General features: G+C 33.1%; 2 protein-coding genes across 3 annotated transcripts; both read left to right on the top strand.

Moving 5' to 3' along the window:
- Positions 1-8,544: 8,544 nt before the first annotated feature.
- LOC107640995 (uncharacterized) lies at positions 8,545-10,483 on the top strand. Its single transcript, XM_088503241.1, has 5 exons — positions 8,545-8,696; positions 8,801-8,855; positions 8,975-9,334; positions 9,435-9,532; positions 10,372-10,483. The coding sequence occupies exons 1-5, from the start codon at positions 8,545-8,547 to the stop codon at positions 10,481-10,483; spliced, it is 777 nt and encodes a 258-aa protein (XP_088359367.1).
- A 994-nt stretch (positions 10,484-11,477) lies between these two features.
- Positions 11,478-12,973, top strand: LOC107640985 (class V chitinase). 2 transcript variants are annotated; one of them, XM_016344498.3, is made up of 2 exons: positions 11,478-12,601; positions 12,806-12,973. In XM_016344498.3, the coding sequence occupies exons 1-2, from the start codon at positions 11,552-11,554 to the stop codon at positions 12,863-12,865; spliced, it is 1,110 nt and encodes a 369-aa protein (XP_016199984.1). In that variant the 5' UTR covers positions 11,478-11,551; the 3' UTR covers positions 12,866-12,973. The 2 variants fall into 2 exon arrangements, with proteins under 2 accessions (XP_016199984.1, XP_016199981.1); XM_016344495.3 differs by having other exon boundaries at positions 11,479-12,641.
- The last annotated feature ends 312 nt before the right edge of the window (positions 12,974-13,285 follow it).

Raw genomic sequence — 13,285 nt, 5'->3', positions numbered from 1 at the left:
GTGACTAGACAGTACATCTATAATTCACATAAGACCATATAAACATTATTATAAAAATAATTTTAATTAGAAAATAATAATTTATATGAATAAGTGAATCCATAAGGGAATTCTCATACAGAAATCAAATAAAAAAAATTCACACTTGGGCCGTTGGGCGGCTCTACCTCTATGGGTAGCCCTTTCCTCTTGTGTGTCCGTACGGGATAACAGATCCAACATGTGGCCTACACGTTAGACTAGCAACGCCCCTGCTAACTGAGGTCTGAGCCAGATGCATCTAGGTTAACGTCATAACCGCCGTTAACTACGGTTTTTTAATACGAGCCTCCCAAACCAATTCAAAACATATAAGTTTCAAATACAACCAATCTTTGATCTTTCAAATATATACAGTATCAAATCAAATCAAATAATACTTTCTCATAAAAAAATCATTTTCAATCATATGAAATTTCGAATATATTTTACAAATTCAGAGTATACAAGTGAGTATCAACAATGCTTCAATGTTCCAGAAAGTCAAAAACACATACAAATAAAATCGAATATTCTAAAGTAATACAAAACTTCATCAAACATGTATACAGTCTCATGTGAATATTGAAAATCTGAATTTTACAAAAATAAATATTTAATTCTAATAAATCCATTATTAAAATCAAATTCAAATCCTTTGCTGGTAACTTGTAAGTATAATCATAAATTCAAGTAGCATATATCAAAATAATGATAAATATAAAGCCAAATAATTATAAATGTAAAGCTTACTTATAGCGTGGTTCTAAGGACCGAAGATACTAAACCCATTAAAGGTACGAAAAAGCACATAATTTAGACTGGGACAGTAGCAATAACCTCAATTCTCACTGTAACATAAACAAGAGGATGAAGCATCGGCAGCTCTACTGATCCTTACCGGCAAGGACAGAACCGGCAGAAGCAAAACGAAGCTAGGGCAAATTTGTAGAGTTTCCGGCGGTGGCTTCTGGTGACGTCAGTGCAGTTTCCAGTGACCAGAGCCGCGGTGGTGTAGCCTGCAGCAACGGCGGAAGCGCACCCTCCTCGTAAGACTCTCTCTCTCTCTCTCTCTCTCTCTCTCTCTCTCTCTCTCTCTCTCTCTCTCTCTCTCTCTCTCTCTCTCTCTCTCTCTCTCTCTCTCTCTCTCTCTCTCTCTCTCTCTCTCTCTCTCAAGCCCCATACCCATAGCCGCAAAATTAATTAATTATTAATATAAATTAATGTGATTTTGTTTACTTTTTGGCTGGTAACTTCTTGGTTCCATATACTTTTCTAATATTTTAAGTGAAAAGTTCAGCTACGTCAACATTATTAATTAAGAAATATTTTTATAAAATATACAAAATTTTAATTTTTTTAAACATTTATTCTATATTTATTAAAATAAATAGATTTATTTTTTTTTAAAAATAGTCTTAATATATATTTTAAAGATACATAGAAGTTAATTTTTTAAAGAAATATTCTTATAAGTAATAATGATAAAGTGATACATATTATTTGTTCAAATCAACTTGATAACAAAAAATTATACATGTAATGAAAAATTCTTAGGTAATCTAAGAATAAATTAGTGTTTTTGTTCTTATAATTAATTGGCTTTCACATTAATATTATAAGTTTACTATCATTTTTAAGTTAAATTAACAAATATTAATAAAAATAAAATTATAAATCTCAAATTTTAAATTTTGAACATTAAATTAACAAAGAGTGTTATGGGACAATAATTTTTGTAATTTGTAGATATTAATTAACCATCAATAATATTTTTAATAATATGAAATTATATTTAATAGTATAAAATTATCTACTTTTATTTTACTAATTAAATACTAACCAAATTTTAATAAAATTATTAATCTTAGACTTTCTCTTAAACTAACGAAATAATAAATAACACACAGCGAGATTATGCATTGAGTCTCCTCACACACAAAATTTTCATATCTAGCCAAGTCCCATTCACATGCATGTCCATGTGTATGTGACGATGTATTCTATTGATCTAAAGATAATGCCCTTACTTTACCACTTTTATTAAGACAAGGACCATAATTATATTTTAGGAGAGACGTAACTAATCTTATTTGATAAGTACAGAGATTCAAGCAATTAACTTACCGTGCGTATCTTAACAGGTGAGTTCTGTGATGAATTTGTATTTGGTGGCTAAGAATAACTAAGGTTGACTTTTGATTGACCATCTAATAAGTTTTAGATATCTGGGTTGTTGGATTAAGTTGGTGAAGACTTATTCCAAATAAATTATCCGTTAAGTGCAGTAACTATTTTTTGTTTATTGTTGGAACTTTTTGAAAATTTCAAAGTCATTATGGATATAAAATGGACCGTAGTAATTAGATACTAAAAATTTATAGAATTTTTGTATACAACTAAAAAAGATGGATCGTTTGTCCCGTTACTATAAAATTTTTGTATACTACGAAAAGACTCGAATAATATTATTAGTATTATTATCATCATTTTTATTAATGTTATAATTATAATTATTATTATTTTATTATGATTCTTATTATTAAAAATTAATAATTAAAATGTGTCACTTTCGTTAAAGAATGGATAATATATTTTAATTTAATAAATTCCATTGTTCTGTCGTGTTATTTACCTAAAAATTTAATATAAATTTATTTGTATGAAATAGCTCTTTTTTGTATAATTTTTTTTTACTATTTTTTGTTATCGAATGACATGAATTTAATTTAAATAATTCATATTAATTTCGTATCCTCCTGATAATTTTGAAAAAATAAAATCATTTACGTTGTAGATAATTTAAATAATGTCAGAAATTTTCAACAAAAGAATTAAAATTGCAAAGTATAATTATGTATTATTTTTTTTGTATATTTTGAAAATTAAAAAACCAAAAGAACAATTAAAATTATGCATAAAATGAAAAGAATAAAATTTTTATGTTTTTCGAGAAGATAAAATAATTGAAATAGATGAAGGAATAAGATTTATTAGTTTAATGAATAATTTTTTTTTTTTTTTTTGAATTTGGGATAAAGTACATAAAAGCATATCCAACCCCAAGAATTTTACCCTTTCCAGCAGACCCATACCTCCGATTTGGTTCCCATCCATCCCAATGCAGACTCTCTTTCTTCCTTAGCAACATATGAGAGCTTAATGAAAGTTGAAGAAGATAATGTCCTTTGTGGACTCGCTACAGGCTGCGGTAGAAGTTTCTTTCAGCCACGTCTCGTTTTTACCTATGTGCTATCATTGTGTAAATCGAATCAATGATCGACCGGATCAGATTATTGGGTGACTGATTAAACCAATAAGTCACTGGTTGAATCAATTGATCCGGTCTTACGAGAATGAAAAATATGAAATAGTTAAAAATTTTAAAATTAAAATTTAAAATATATATTTATTCACTAATATGTTAAGAATAATCAAACTATTCTAAAACAATATGGATAATGAATAGTAAATATTATATTATTTGTACTATATGATAAGTATTTTTATTTTGTTTTTATATGTAATAACTATTATTTTGAAATTTTAATAATTTATTAATTAATTTATCTATTATAGTATTATATAGTAGAAGTGATTATTAAAAATTGTAACAGCCTAGATCACCTGTTAGCACGATATTGTTCGCTTTGGCACTCAAGGTCTCACGGTTTTGCCTTTGACGATAGGGACGATAGTCGAAACCCTCCACACTCACTCGTCAAAACGCGTCATGCTAGAAAGAGGTATCCACACCCTTATAAGGCATGCTTCGTTCTCCTCTCTAACCAATATTGGACTTTACAAAAATATATAATTAATAGTTATTATATAATTATGAAAAAAATTATAAGTGAGTTTATAATTATTGTTAAATAAAATTATAATTAAATAAAAAATGTGTGAATTTATAGATAAAATTAAAATAAGTTAAATAGAAGTAAATTTTTTAATAAAAGATATCTATAAATGTATTATGATTTGCATATATATAAGACAAGCATGACAGTTCGGTGGTTATTCATGCATTATGTCTCCTTCTTTGAGGAGAGGTGTTTAAATATGAAGCACCATTCGGTACAAATCAATTCTTTTCTACTACTAATATTCTTTTTAATCATATTCTCTCATTACATCGTATATTATTGATTTCTGTTATTATTATTCTTTGCACAGATATGAATTTTAGAAAATAGTAATATTAGATTGAATATTCTTATCTATAAGAAGATTATGACTTATTACATTATAAATTAACAATGTACCATATAATAGAATTTAGAAATATATATTTATTTTTTGTTACCTATATTATTCTTTTTTAATGATGTAAAATAATTTATATATTATTAAATTATTTGTATTATTTATGCAATATTTTTTTTATAATTATTTGTTGATAAATATTGAATTAACGATGCTATTTTTTATTATATTTTAATCTGTTTAATTTAAAAACATTTGCATAACGGATAGAAAAAAAACATAAAATCAACATTTTCATGGATCATAGAAAATATGAAGTAATCAGTATTTATTAAAAATATATTTATTGTATCATACAGTTTTTATTACAAATAAAAATATAATAATGAAAATCAGGAGTAGCTAAAATTATAGGATATGTAAAGACTTAACTATTATTTGATGGCCAGTATTTTGGACAGAAGATGATAAAAAAATAAATTTATAAAATTTAATCATCTTTTGATATTATATTAGTAGATACATAAATCGTCTCTTAGGTAGCTAAAAAGATTTACGTATATAAATATGGGAGCTTATAACTTTCATAGGACGGAACGGGTATAACAGTTATCTTTATGCTGTAGCTGTTAATGTGTCACGATTGACTCTATTATTGCTCTATGTTGAGATGAAATCTTTTGTTGAAGAAAATAACGAATTCTGTTCTCTTCTATTCTTTTTTTTGTCTCTCTCATTTGTTTACCTACCATATATGTCTTATATTTAGTTATAAATGAATACTTATAAATTTGACAATAAATTTTTGATAAAGTTAAACATGATATTGCGTAATTGCAATTATGAAAAATTTAATTTGTAATTTTAGCGCATTTAAAAGACAAAAATACTGACAAAGATATTTTTATCTTTTTATTAATTAATGTTCAAACAGATATTTAAATGGTTAAAATTAACATTTAAATGGAATAATTTAATCTATTTACAAACCAATATAATTTTTTAACGTTGATAATTCCTGATGCACTTTGAAATAGATAACCATTAGTTGATAATTGCCGTGCAAGTTATTAGAAAGAAGGACAATTAAATGGTAACGTTTTTGAAAAAACTTTAGATAAATGAATTTTTTTAGACCTCCAACATAAGATATGTGTTTAAATGTAAACAGAGCGATTATGTTTTGCTTTGTGACCAAAAAATATTTTCAGAAATTGAAATAAAATTTAAAATCAAATGTTAACCTCCAAAAAGAAAAAATAAAACCAAATTTTCAACAAACAAGTCAGATTATGATAAAAGTAGTTTCTAATTTAAATACCAAAAAAAAAGTTAAAACGGGAAGAGTACACTGATAGAGAGTGATGCTAGATATCCTAGGTAAAGAAAGGCCAGCTTCTAAGTTGGCATCAAAGCAAAATAAAAGGCATTGTTCCAAATGTCGTACGGTTCTCCTATTAACGAACATGACTTGATAGGTTGGGAGAATGATGTGGTTGTAGCCAATGGAGACATAGGGACCGTCTAATCCGAGGCAGACTCTGAGCTTGAGGACACGTAGTCAGGGTGATTCAGGTGTCGATAATTCCTGAATGATGAGGCCATGTTGCGATAACATGCACGGAGTCGTTCAAGGGTTGCGGGTCTCGTAGTGGACGACTTTCTCCTCCTCTGACAAGTCCTGGTTGAAGTCATCAACGACCATGGCATGTAACTCCAGCAATTTTCTCAGCAAGGCCGCTGCAGCATCTTCCCGAGCAAGATGTTCATCGTGCAAATATCTCCCGGTGGCACTGCAAGAAGAATACTCCGAGGCATTGGGAACGGCAACCAGAAATCTGTGAACAGTGCCCCTGGTGGCGGATTTGAACGTCTGCATGTGGTAGACAGGCGGAGGTTCATGTAGACTAGTACACACTTGATGGAGTGAGGTTTGGCGGCTCTTGTAAAGAGCCACATGACTCCAATCACGATTTGGAATGAATTCGATCCCTGCAAAGAAAGATGGGGTCAGACACGTACTGCAGGTGCGAAATGGGGCTGTTGTTGTAGGTGGATGATGACAGAGACGTATCGTTTTCGTGCCGGTCCGCTAGGGTCAACTGGCAAAGGACGTCATTCATATTAAACAACATCAAATTTAATAACAAAATCAACACACAAGAACAATAAAATCAAGACATAACAAATCAAATTTAAACTTGAAATTTGTTTAGTTACTTTAAATTAGTTTTGAAAACCGTTTTGAATCATAGTTTTTTATTAATTGTGATTGTATGGTTAGTATTGTTAGTGTTTTCCAACTTGTTCCTTCGAATCTGTTGTGATGATATTAATGTCTCCTGATTATAATAGCATTGTATACAAAATTTTTTTTCTTGTTATACTATTATTGTTATTGTATGTTTATTTTTTAATTTAGTTGAAATAAACCTGTGAGATTAATAAATCGTGAGATAAATTATTTTGTGTATCTCTATATGGAAGAAAAATGAATGACTTGAGACGTTGAAGAAAAAAATTTTCATGAACCTACTTTTAAAACATAAAGTAAAAGTGTTGGCTAAACTTTTTTAGTTGCAGAAAACTTTTTATGGGTTCTAAATATTTGACAGCGGTAAGAACATTAAACTAACCACATAATATTGTTTTGTCCCTACCTTTGTCTGTCATTTCTTTTCAGAAAACTTTAATTTATGTGATAAAAAATTGCGACAATTACTTCTATAGTTTGGAATGAGATGTATGGGAAGGACTGAACAACACCTTTTATCCGGAATAAGAGAATTGTCCAATCACAAATGGCATTACATCTTCTCTTTTGTGGCCCGAATGAAAGCAGTCTTTTACCCGGGTTGAATAATGTCCGCGCTAAATGACTGCGGACTTTCGGTCATCGATTTTTAAAATGGTTAATTTATTTGTCACATATCCCACAGTAACTCACGCAAGCTTCATACTCCATTTTTCACAACTTTCTTCGTGCTACCATGGTGGGAGACTCCCATTGAATAAAGAAGCACCGGCGTCCCAAATATTTGATTCTCCAATTCTCTGCAACGAGTATAATTTTCTTGGGTTAGGAAAGTTGTCGTCAGAGAATATATTCTTGGCTACCATTAGTAGCTGACCATTAACAGATATTCTCGAGTCTCTGACCAGTCTATCTATCATTGATACGGTTGCACACAGGCGATGGCCATGTGTCCTTTGCATGAGCCTGAAAAACTTATTCCATTACATGATTAAGCATGCGTCTACTGACACTATTAGACTTTTTATATCATTTATGCTTCAGCGAGACTAGTATCGGTGAGGATTCATTAGGGATATATGTCATAGGTTATTGTATCCCTTAGAGTCAAGTGGGATACATATCCTGAGAGTATTATATCATGTAGTATATATCAGACAAATTTTTTCATACAAACCACAAAAGCCAAATTTTCATCCTATGAATCCTACACAGGTTCCTAACTAATTTAATCTTGTGTTTTCCCATATGTACGATGAAACCATTATAATACTGAAGAATTTATTATAATTAGTATTCATTCACTTGGGTTTATATATTCCTCTTAAACAGTCGGTTAATTTTTTTCTATTTCAAAGTTAGATGAGATCCAAAAATATTAAGTACTGAGTGTAAATATAGTACAAAAAATTTTAAAATGGCTTTGTGAAATTCAAAATATGTTAATTAAGTAGGTTTTAACCCTGACAATTAATAAGTAGGTTTTTACCTTAACTAAATAATCTTTTAATTTTTTTCTTTAAAAAAAAACTAAATATTCTTTTCTGTTAGACTACGATAAAGAAATATAAAGTAATGTGAATTGGATATGTTAATATGTTAAATTATAATATATTGTAGTCCGGCCCAAATTGAATTGTTGTTGTAGTTTAATTTTTTTAATAGGGTTGCAGATAAACTTTTTGTTGGCCTAACTCCTCAGGCCTTGTCCGGTATTTTTATTTTAGGAAAGAACATAAACAAAACTACAAAAACATAGTAATGAAAAAAGGTAGCTCAGCCTAAAAAAAATAATAAAGATGGGCCGTAACACCTTCATTCGGCTTCCAAAAGAAGTAGAATATGTGCAACCCAAATAGGCAATAAAAACCAAGCCTATTCCCATCTTCTAATTTCACCTAGGGTTCATTACCAACAAATGTTGGCATTACCAGGCCAGTTAAGATGAATTTGATGCCACAACTCCTCTAGCCCCGAACACACACTATCTTCCATCCTAGTAATAGCAGCTAAAGCCGTCGACCTTGAATGATGACGACTGAGGTGGTATGCAGGTTACGTGCACAATGGAGAACGAAATCGAGATACTTGATGGGCCTGTCGTCGTTTCCTCTTCCTCCGACGAGGTTCAGGAACGGGCAGCAACGGCTTTTGTGTATAACACCAGACGCCAAAAAACTTGCTTTAGCAAGACCCCAATCCTGGGGGTTTCGCAGAAGTAATTCTTGTCTCTTTATGTCGTCTACTTGCCTATTTCCATGTGTGTCGCATATGTTGCAATGTGGTTACGTAATAATTTATTTATCTTTGCTGCGGGATTAGAATAGTGGTTTGTCCTTTTGTAGGAAGAAACACAGCAACCGTCCTCGGTATGGAGGTATCTGCTTAAATATGGCTTCACAGTTTGAGCAGATCCAGCAATAGATAGAGGATTTAAAAGCTATAGTTGTGAAGCAGGGACAATTCAACTAGGATGTCCTCGCAACGCTGCACTAGGCCATAGGTGGGCAGGACGGATCGCCGATTGTGGGTAGCAATTCTCCGCACCCAATCCGGTTCAAGAACAGGATTAATACTACAACCGAACACGCTGCTACGAGGGATCAGCCAAGGTTTAGAACATACAAACGGCATAACTCCAAGACCGAAAGCAACACGAAGTCTGGTCTTAGGGGGAGGCGAAATCTGTTCCCGGCTTCGATGGTTTCAACTGGATGCGACGAACCCCACTGCTCGTGTGTCACCAATACGATCGTGAAGATTGCTCGGGCTCGAGTCCTTCAACAGAAATTCATGCAATTGAGGCACCTAGATAGCAATTTTATGGCAGAGAATATTGGTAGCAAAATTCCCAAGGTTCGTTCGTTAAATATGGATGAGCTATTGGTATTGGTTATATTTACTGTGAACCATTGCTGCATGAGATTTGATTTTACTTATTGATGTCAATGTCCAGGGTATGCTGGTCTCATTTCAACCTACTCTGGACATGGAGATAAATGGATTGCACCTAGCTAACGCATCCTACATCTTTAATACTGCGTTGGACCCAGAGTGAGTATTGGTTGAAACGAAATTATTACTTGTCACTGTATGATTGACACAGCAGCATAAGTTATTTTCTTGACTCTCCGCTTAATCGCTAGGACTATGGTGTGGTTTTGATTGAGTTTCGGTATGCCAAAATAAAAAGAAAAAATGATAATTTTCGTTTGCTATAAGAAAGAGATGTAACCAAACGAGACTTTTTCTGTGGTAAAGAGAATAAATAAAGAAATTCAATTCTTAAAGGTAAGAGAATACAAGATAAAGTTAGCCTATCCACAGCTGCATGTTTCATTTATTTAGTTATTGAGTACACATACAAAATAAAATTAATTTTTGAATAATAAATATATGAAAAAATTCTTCTACTACATATAAGACAGGAATGGAAAAAACTAACTGATCACAACAACGAAGTATAAGTGTTTATTACAAATACCTGATGTATCAACAGAAGCCATTACTTAGTTACTAATTAAACTATGGAATATAAATAATGATTTATATTTTGCCGTATGACTTTTTTCTCATTTCCCGAACCTGATTTATTTTTCCACAATATAATAGATTAATAGTACCTTATTATTATTTTTTTAGGATCTGTTCACTGTTGTTGGCATGTTCCTATATCCTTTTGTATTTCCTTATAATTGTTATTTTCCTTACTTAGTCGTTTGTTACCATTATCTTTTTTCTGGTTTTCTTCTCTTATTTAATCATGTTCGTAAACCCTTACTAACTCTATAACCAAATTTTGACACTAATAATTGATATTTTAAGAGTCACCTGACTCTTATAAATATTGTAAGTATGGGCAGCTATTTAAAGGCCTTTCCACTTTGTTCAAGGAGATACTTGTTCCAAATTTGCACTTTCGCCATGACGCGCAAGGTCCTAAAGACTTTAGAACCGGGGAGGCAAGTAGTTGACTATGTATGTCACACATCTCTAACTATCTAAATTGAATGCCAATTATCTTTTGAAGACCCAATGCTTTCATTCTAATGTCCGTGTTTTGTTATACATACATAGGTGCTGATTCTGTTGGCAAGGATGCTTGCCTTAGACTCCATAAGGCTGCAATGATACCTGCCAACCACCTTTACGGTTAGTTTTTGAACCCTTATTTTGGTTTTTCTCGGAACTATTCGCTGTTCTTATAGCCAAAACACTTGAATCCCGGTAAGCAATGACGTTTTTAACTCCGTAACAGTAGCGGTGTTGTCACATTTTCACTCCACAGATCAAAACACCAGCAGCAGATAGGAAGAGAGACGACGACCACTGCAGGAGGCAAAGTGCCTGCACCGATTGCCAGGATTCAGGGTTTCCAGCTTGGAGAGAGATAGACACCGGAAGAGACAGAGAAGAGGCGATAATGGAGCAAAACCTGCGATTTCCGCTCTTCTCTACAAGTCGCCAATGAAAATGCCGATTCTGATGTTGCTGCCGGGTGAGGCCTCCTCCACCAACGACGCTAACGTGCTCCGAAACCTTCCTCACTGAAGCGGGCATCGAAGATGGCCTTCACCTCCACCTCCGACAACTGAGCTCCGAATTCAAGATAGAACTCTAATTTCCCTAAAGGATTTGAATGTTTGTTCAAACAGCTTATACATTTGGGAATTTTTAAATTTTACCTTTTAATTTCTGTTTTTATTATTCCCATGATTCACTGATTTAGTTAATTATTATGTTTAGCGTCGTAACCATTTACCGTGACTCAATTAGCGGCTTCATTGTGTATCACCACAGTCAACGAATATGGTCTTCTACCCCCCCTCCAGGACAGATGTCATCTATAGATTGGCTCTTTTTCCTTAACCACCTTAGCCACCGATTCTCTATATTCACCACAGACGTCACCATCTTAACATTATCCATAGATCTACAATTTTCAAATCCATCCACTTGCTTTGCTTACTTAATTAATTGATTTCATTTTCTTCTTACTAAGTGAACTTACTAGAGAGTCTATGTATATATAGTAATGACTAGCGAACAAAATATGCATAATGAACAAGAAAAATGGGCATAAAAAAGATAGCAATAGCGAGTTTCACAACCATTGTTGTGTTGTTATTCCAGCAAAGTTGGTTAGCATGGGGACAAGTTAAGGGAGGTTACTGGTACTATGACAGTGGGGTGGATGCTTCATCTATTGACTCATCCCTCTACACTCACCTCTACTGTGCTTTCGCCGCCCTTGATGCCAACACCTTCCAAGCCACCTTACCCTCCAATGTCTTCTCTACCTTCACTCAGACCGTCAAGCGCCGGAACCCTAACGTCAACACCTTTCTCTCCGTTGGCGGAGGCTTCGGCCGCAACTTGTCCCTTCGCTTCTCCGCCATGGCCAGCCAAAGCAGCACCCGCAAGGCCTTTATAGACTCCACCATCCAGCTAGCCAGATCCAACGGCTTCGGAGGCGTGGATCTCGACTGGGAGTACCCTTCCTCCGACGCCGACAGGAACAACTTAGCTCTCCTCCTCCAAGAATGGCAAGCAGCTAATCAAGAAGATTCTAGAAACACCGGGAGAGCTTCGTTGCTTTTGACAGCTGCCGTTGCTGGATCTAACCAGATATCTTCGTTGCAGTATTACCCTATCGCCGCCATTAACGACTACACGGACTGGTTGAACCTTATGGTGTACGATCTGTTCATTCCGGAACAGTATCGTTCTTCGACACAGCCACCTGCACCGTTGTACAACCCTGGAGGAGTGTTCAGTGCAGATGAAGGGGTTTCGTCGTGGATTGGACTCGGAATTGCCGCTAATAGGTTGACTTTTGGGTTGCCGTTTTATGGATATGCATGGAATTTGGTGAACCCTAATAATAATGGATTGTTTGCTCCTGCTGCTGGTCCTGCTCAAAGTTCCACCGGGAGCATGACGTATAGGCAGATTAGAGATTTCATAAACAATCAAAGGCCACAACAAGTGTATCACTCAGCTTATGTGACTAATTATTGTTATTCTGGGAATACCTGGATTGGTTATGATGATACTCAGAGTGTCTCTGCTAAGATCAGATACGCCAAGGGCAGAGGAATGGTTGGATATTTTTCATGGCAGGTTAGTGGGGATGACACCTCTTCCACCCTTGCTACAACCGGTTAGTGTTTTCTCTTTTCTCAATCAATACATACTAATATAAATATCCAAACATTCGTTAATTTAAGATAAATTTTGATTGTTTTTGGCTATTTTTTCTTTATTATCAAATATTAAATATATATGGTTTAATTAATATACGTTTTAATTTGAATATATATGCAGCTTATAATACTTGGGATAGCAGCTTACGCGGAGAGCAACAGGGTTCAGCTCAGAGGTTGACAGAAGCTAAATAATTAGTTTGATGAAGCCAATGAAAGAATAATAATGAGTTTGAAAAAGTTTAGGAATTAGTAATTTTATTAAATTTTGGTTGGTATGTAATTAATAAAAAAAAAATAAGTAATTTTATATTATTGGATGAAATTTTATACTATTAAAAATATTATTAATAATTATTTAATGACTACAAATCACAAAAATTATTGATCGAATAAAGCTTGGTTTGGTAAAGCTTTTCAAAGAGGTGCTTGTGTTTTTTAAAAGCTCAAGCTCCTCATTTTGTGTTTGGTAAATAAAAAAGATCATGTGCTTGTGCTTGCAGCTTTTAAAAGATTGGGGTACTTTTGAAAGCACCTAAGATAGAGCTTTTCAAAGTTGGCTTGTACTTTTCAAAATTTAAAAGTCTAATATAACCTTATA

The sequence above is a fragment of the Arachis ipaensis genome, chromosome B1 (assembly GCF_059453495.1).
Source record: "Arachis ipaensis isolate K30076 ecotype BB chromosome B1, ASM5945349v1, whole genome shotgun sequence".
NCBI lineage: Eukaryota > Viridiplantae > Streptophyta > Magnoliopsida > Fabales > Fabaceae > Arachis > Arachis ipaensis.
Note: the sequence above shows the minus strand (reverse complement) of the source record. Positions and strands in the feature narration are given on the sequence as shown.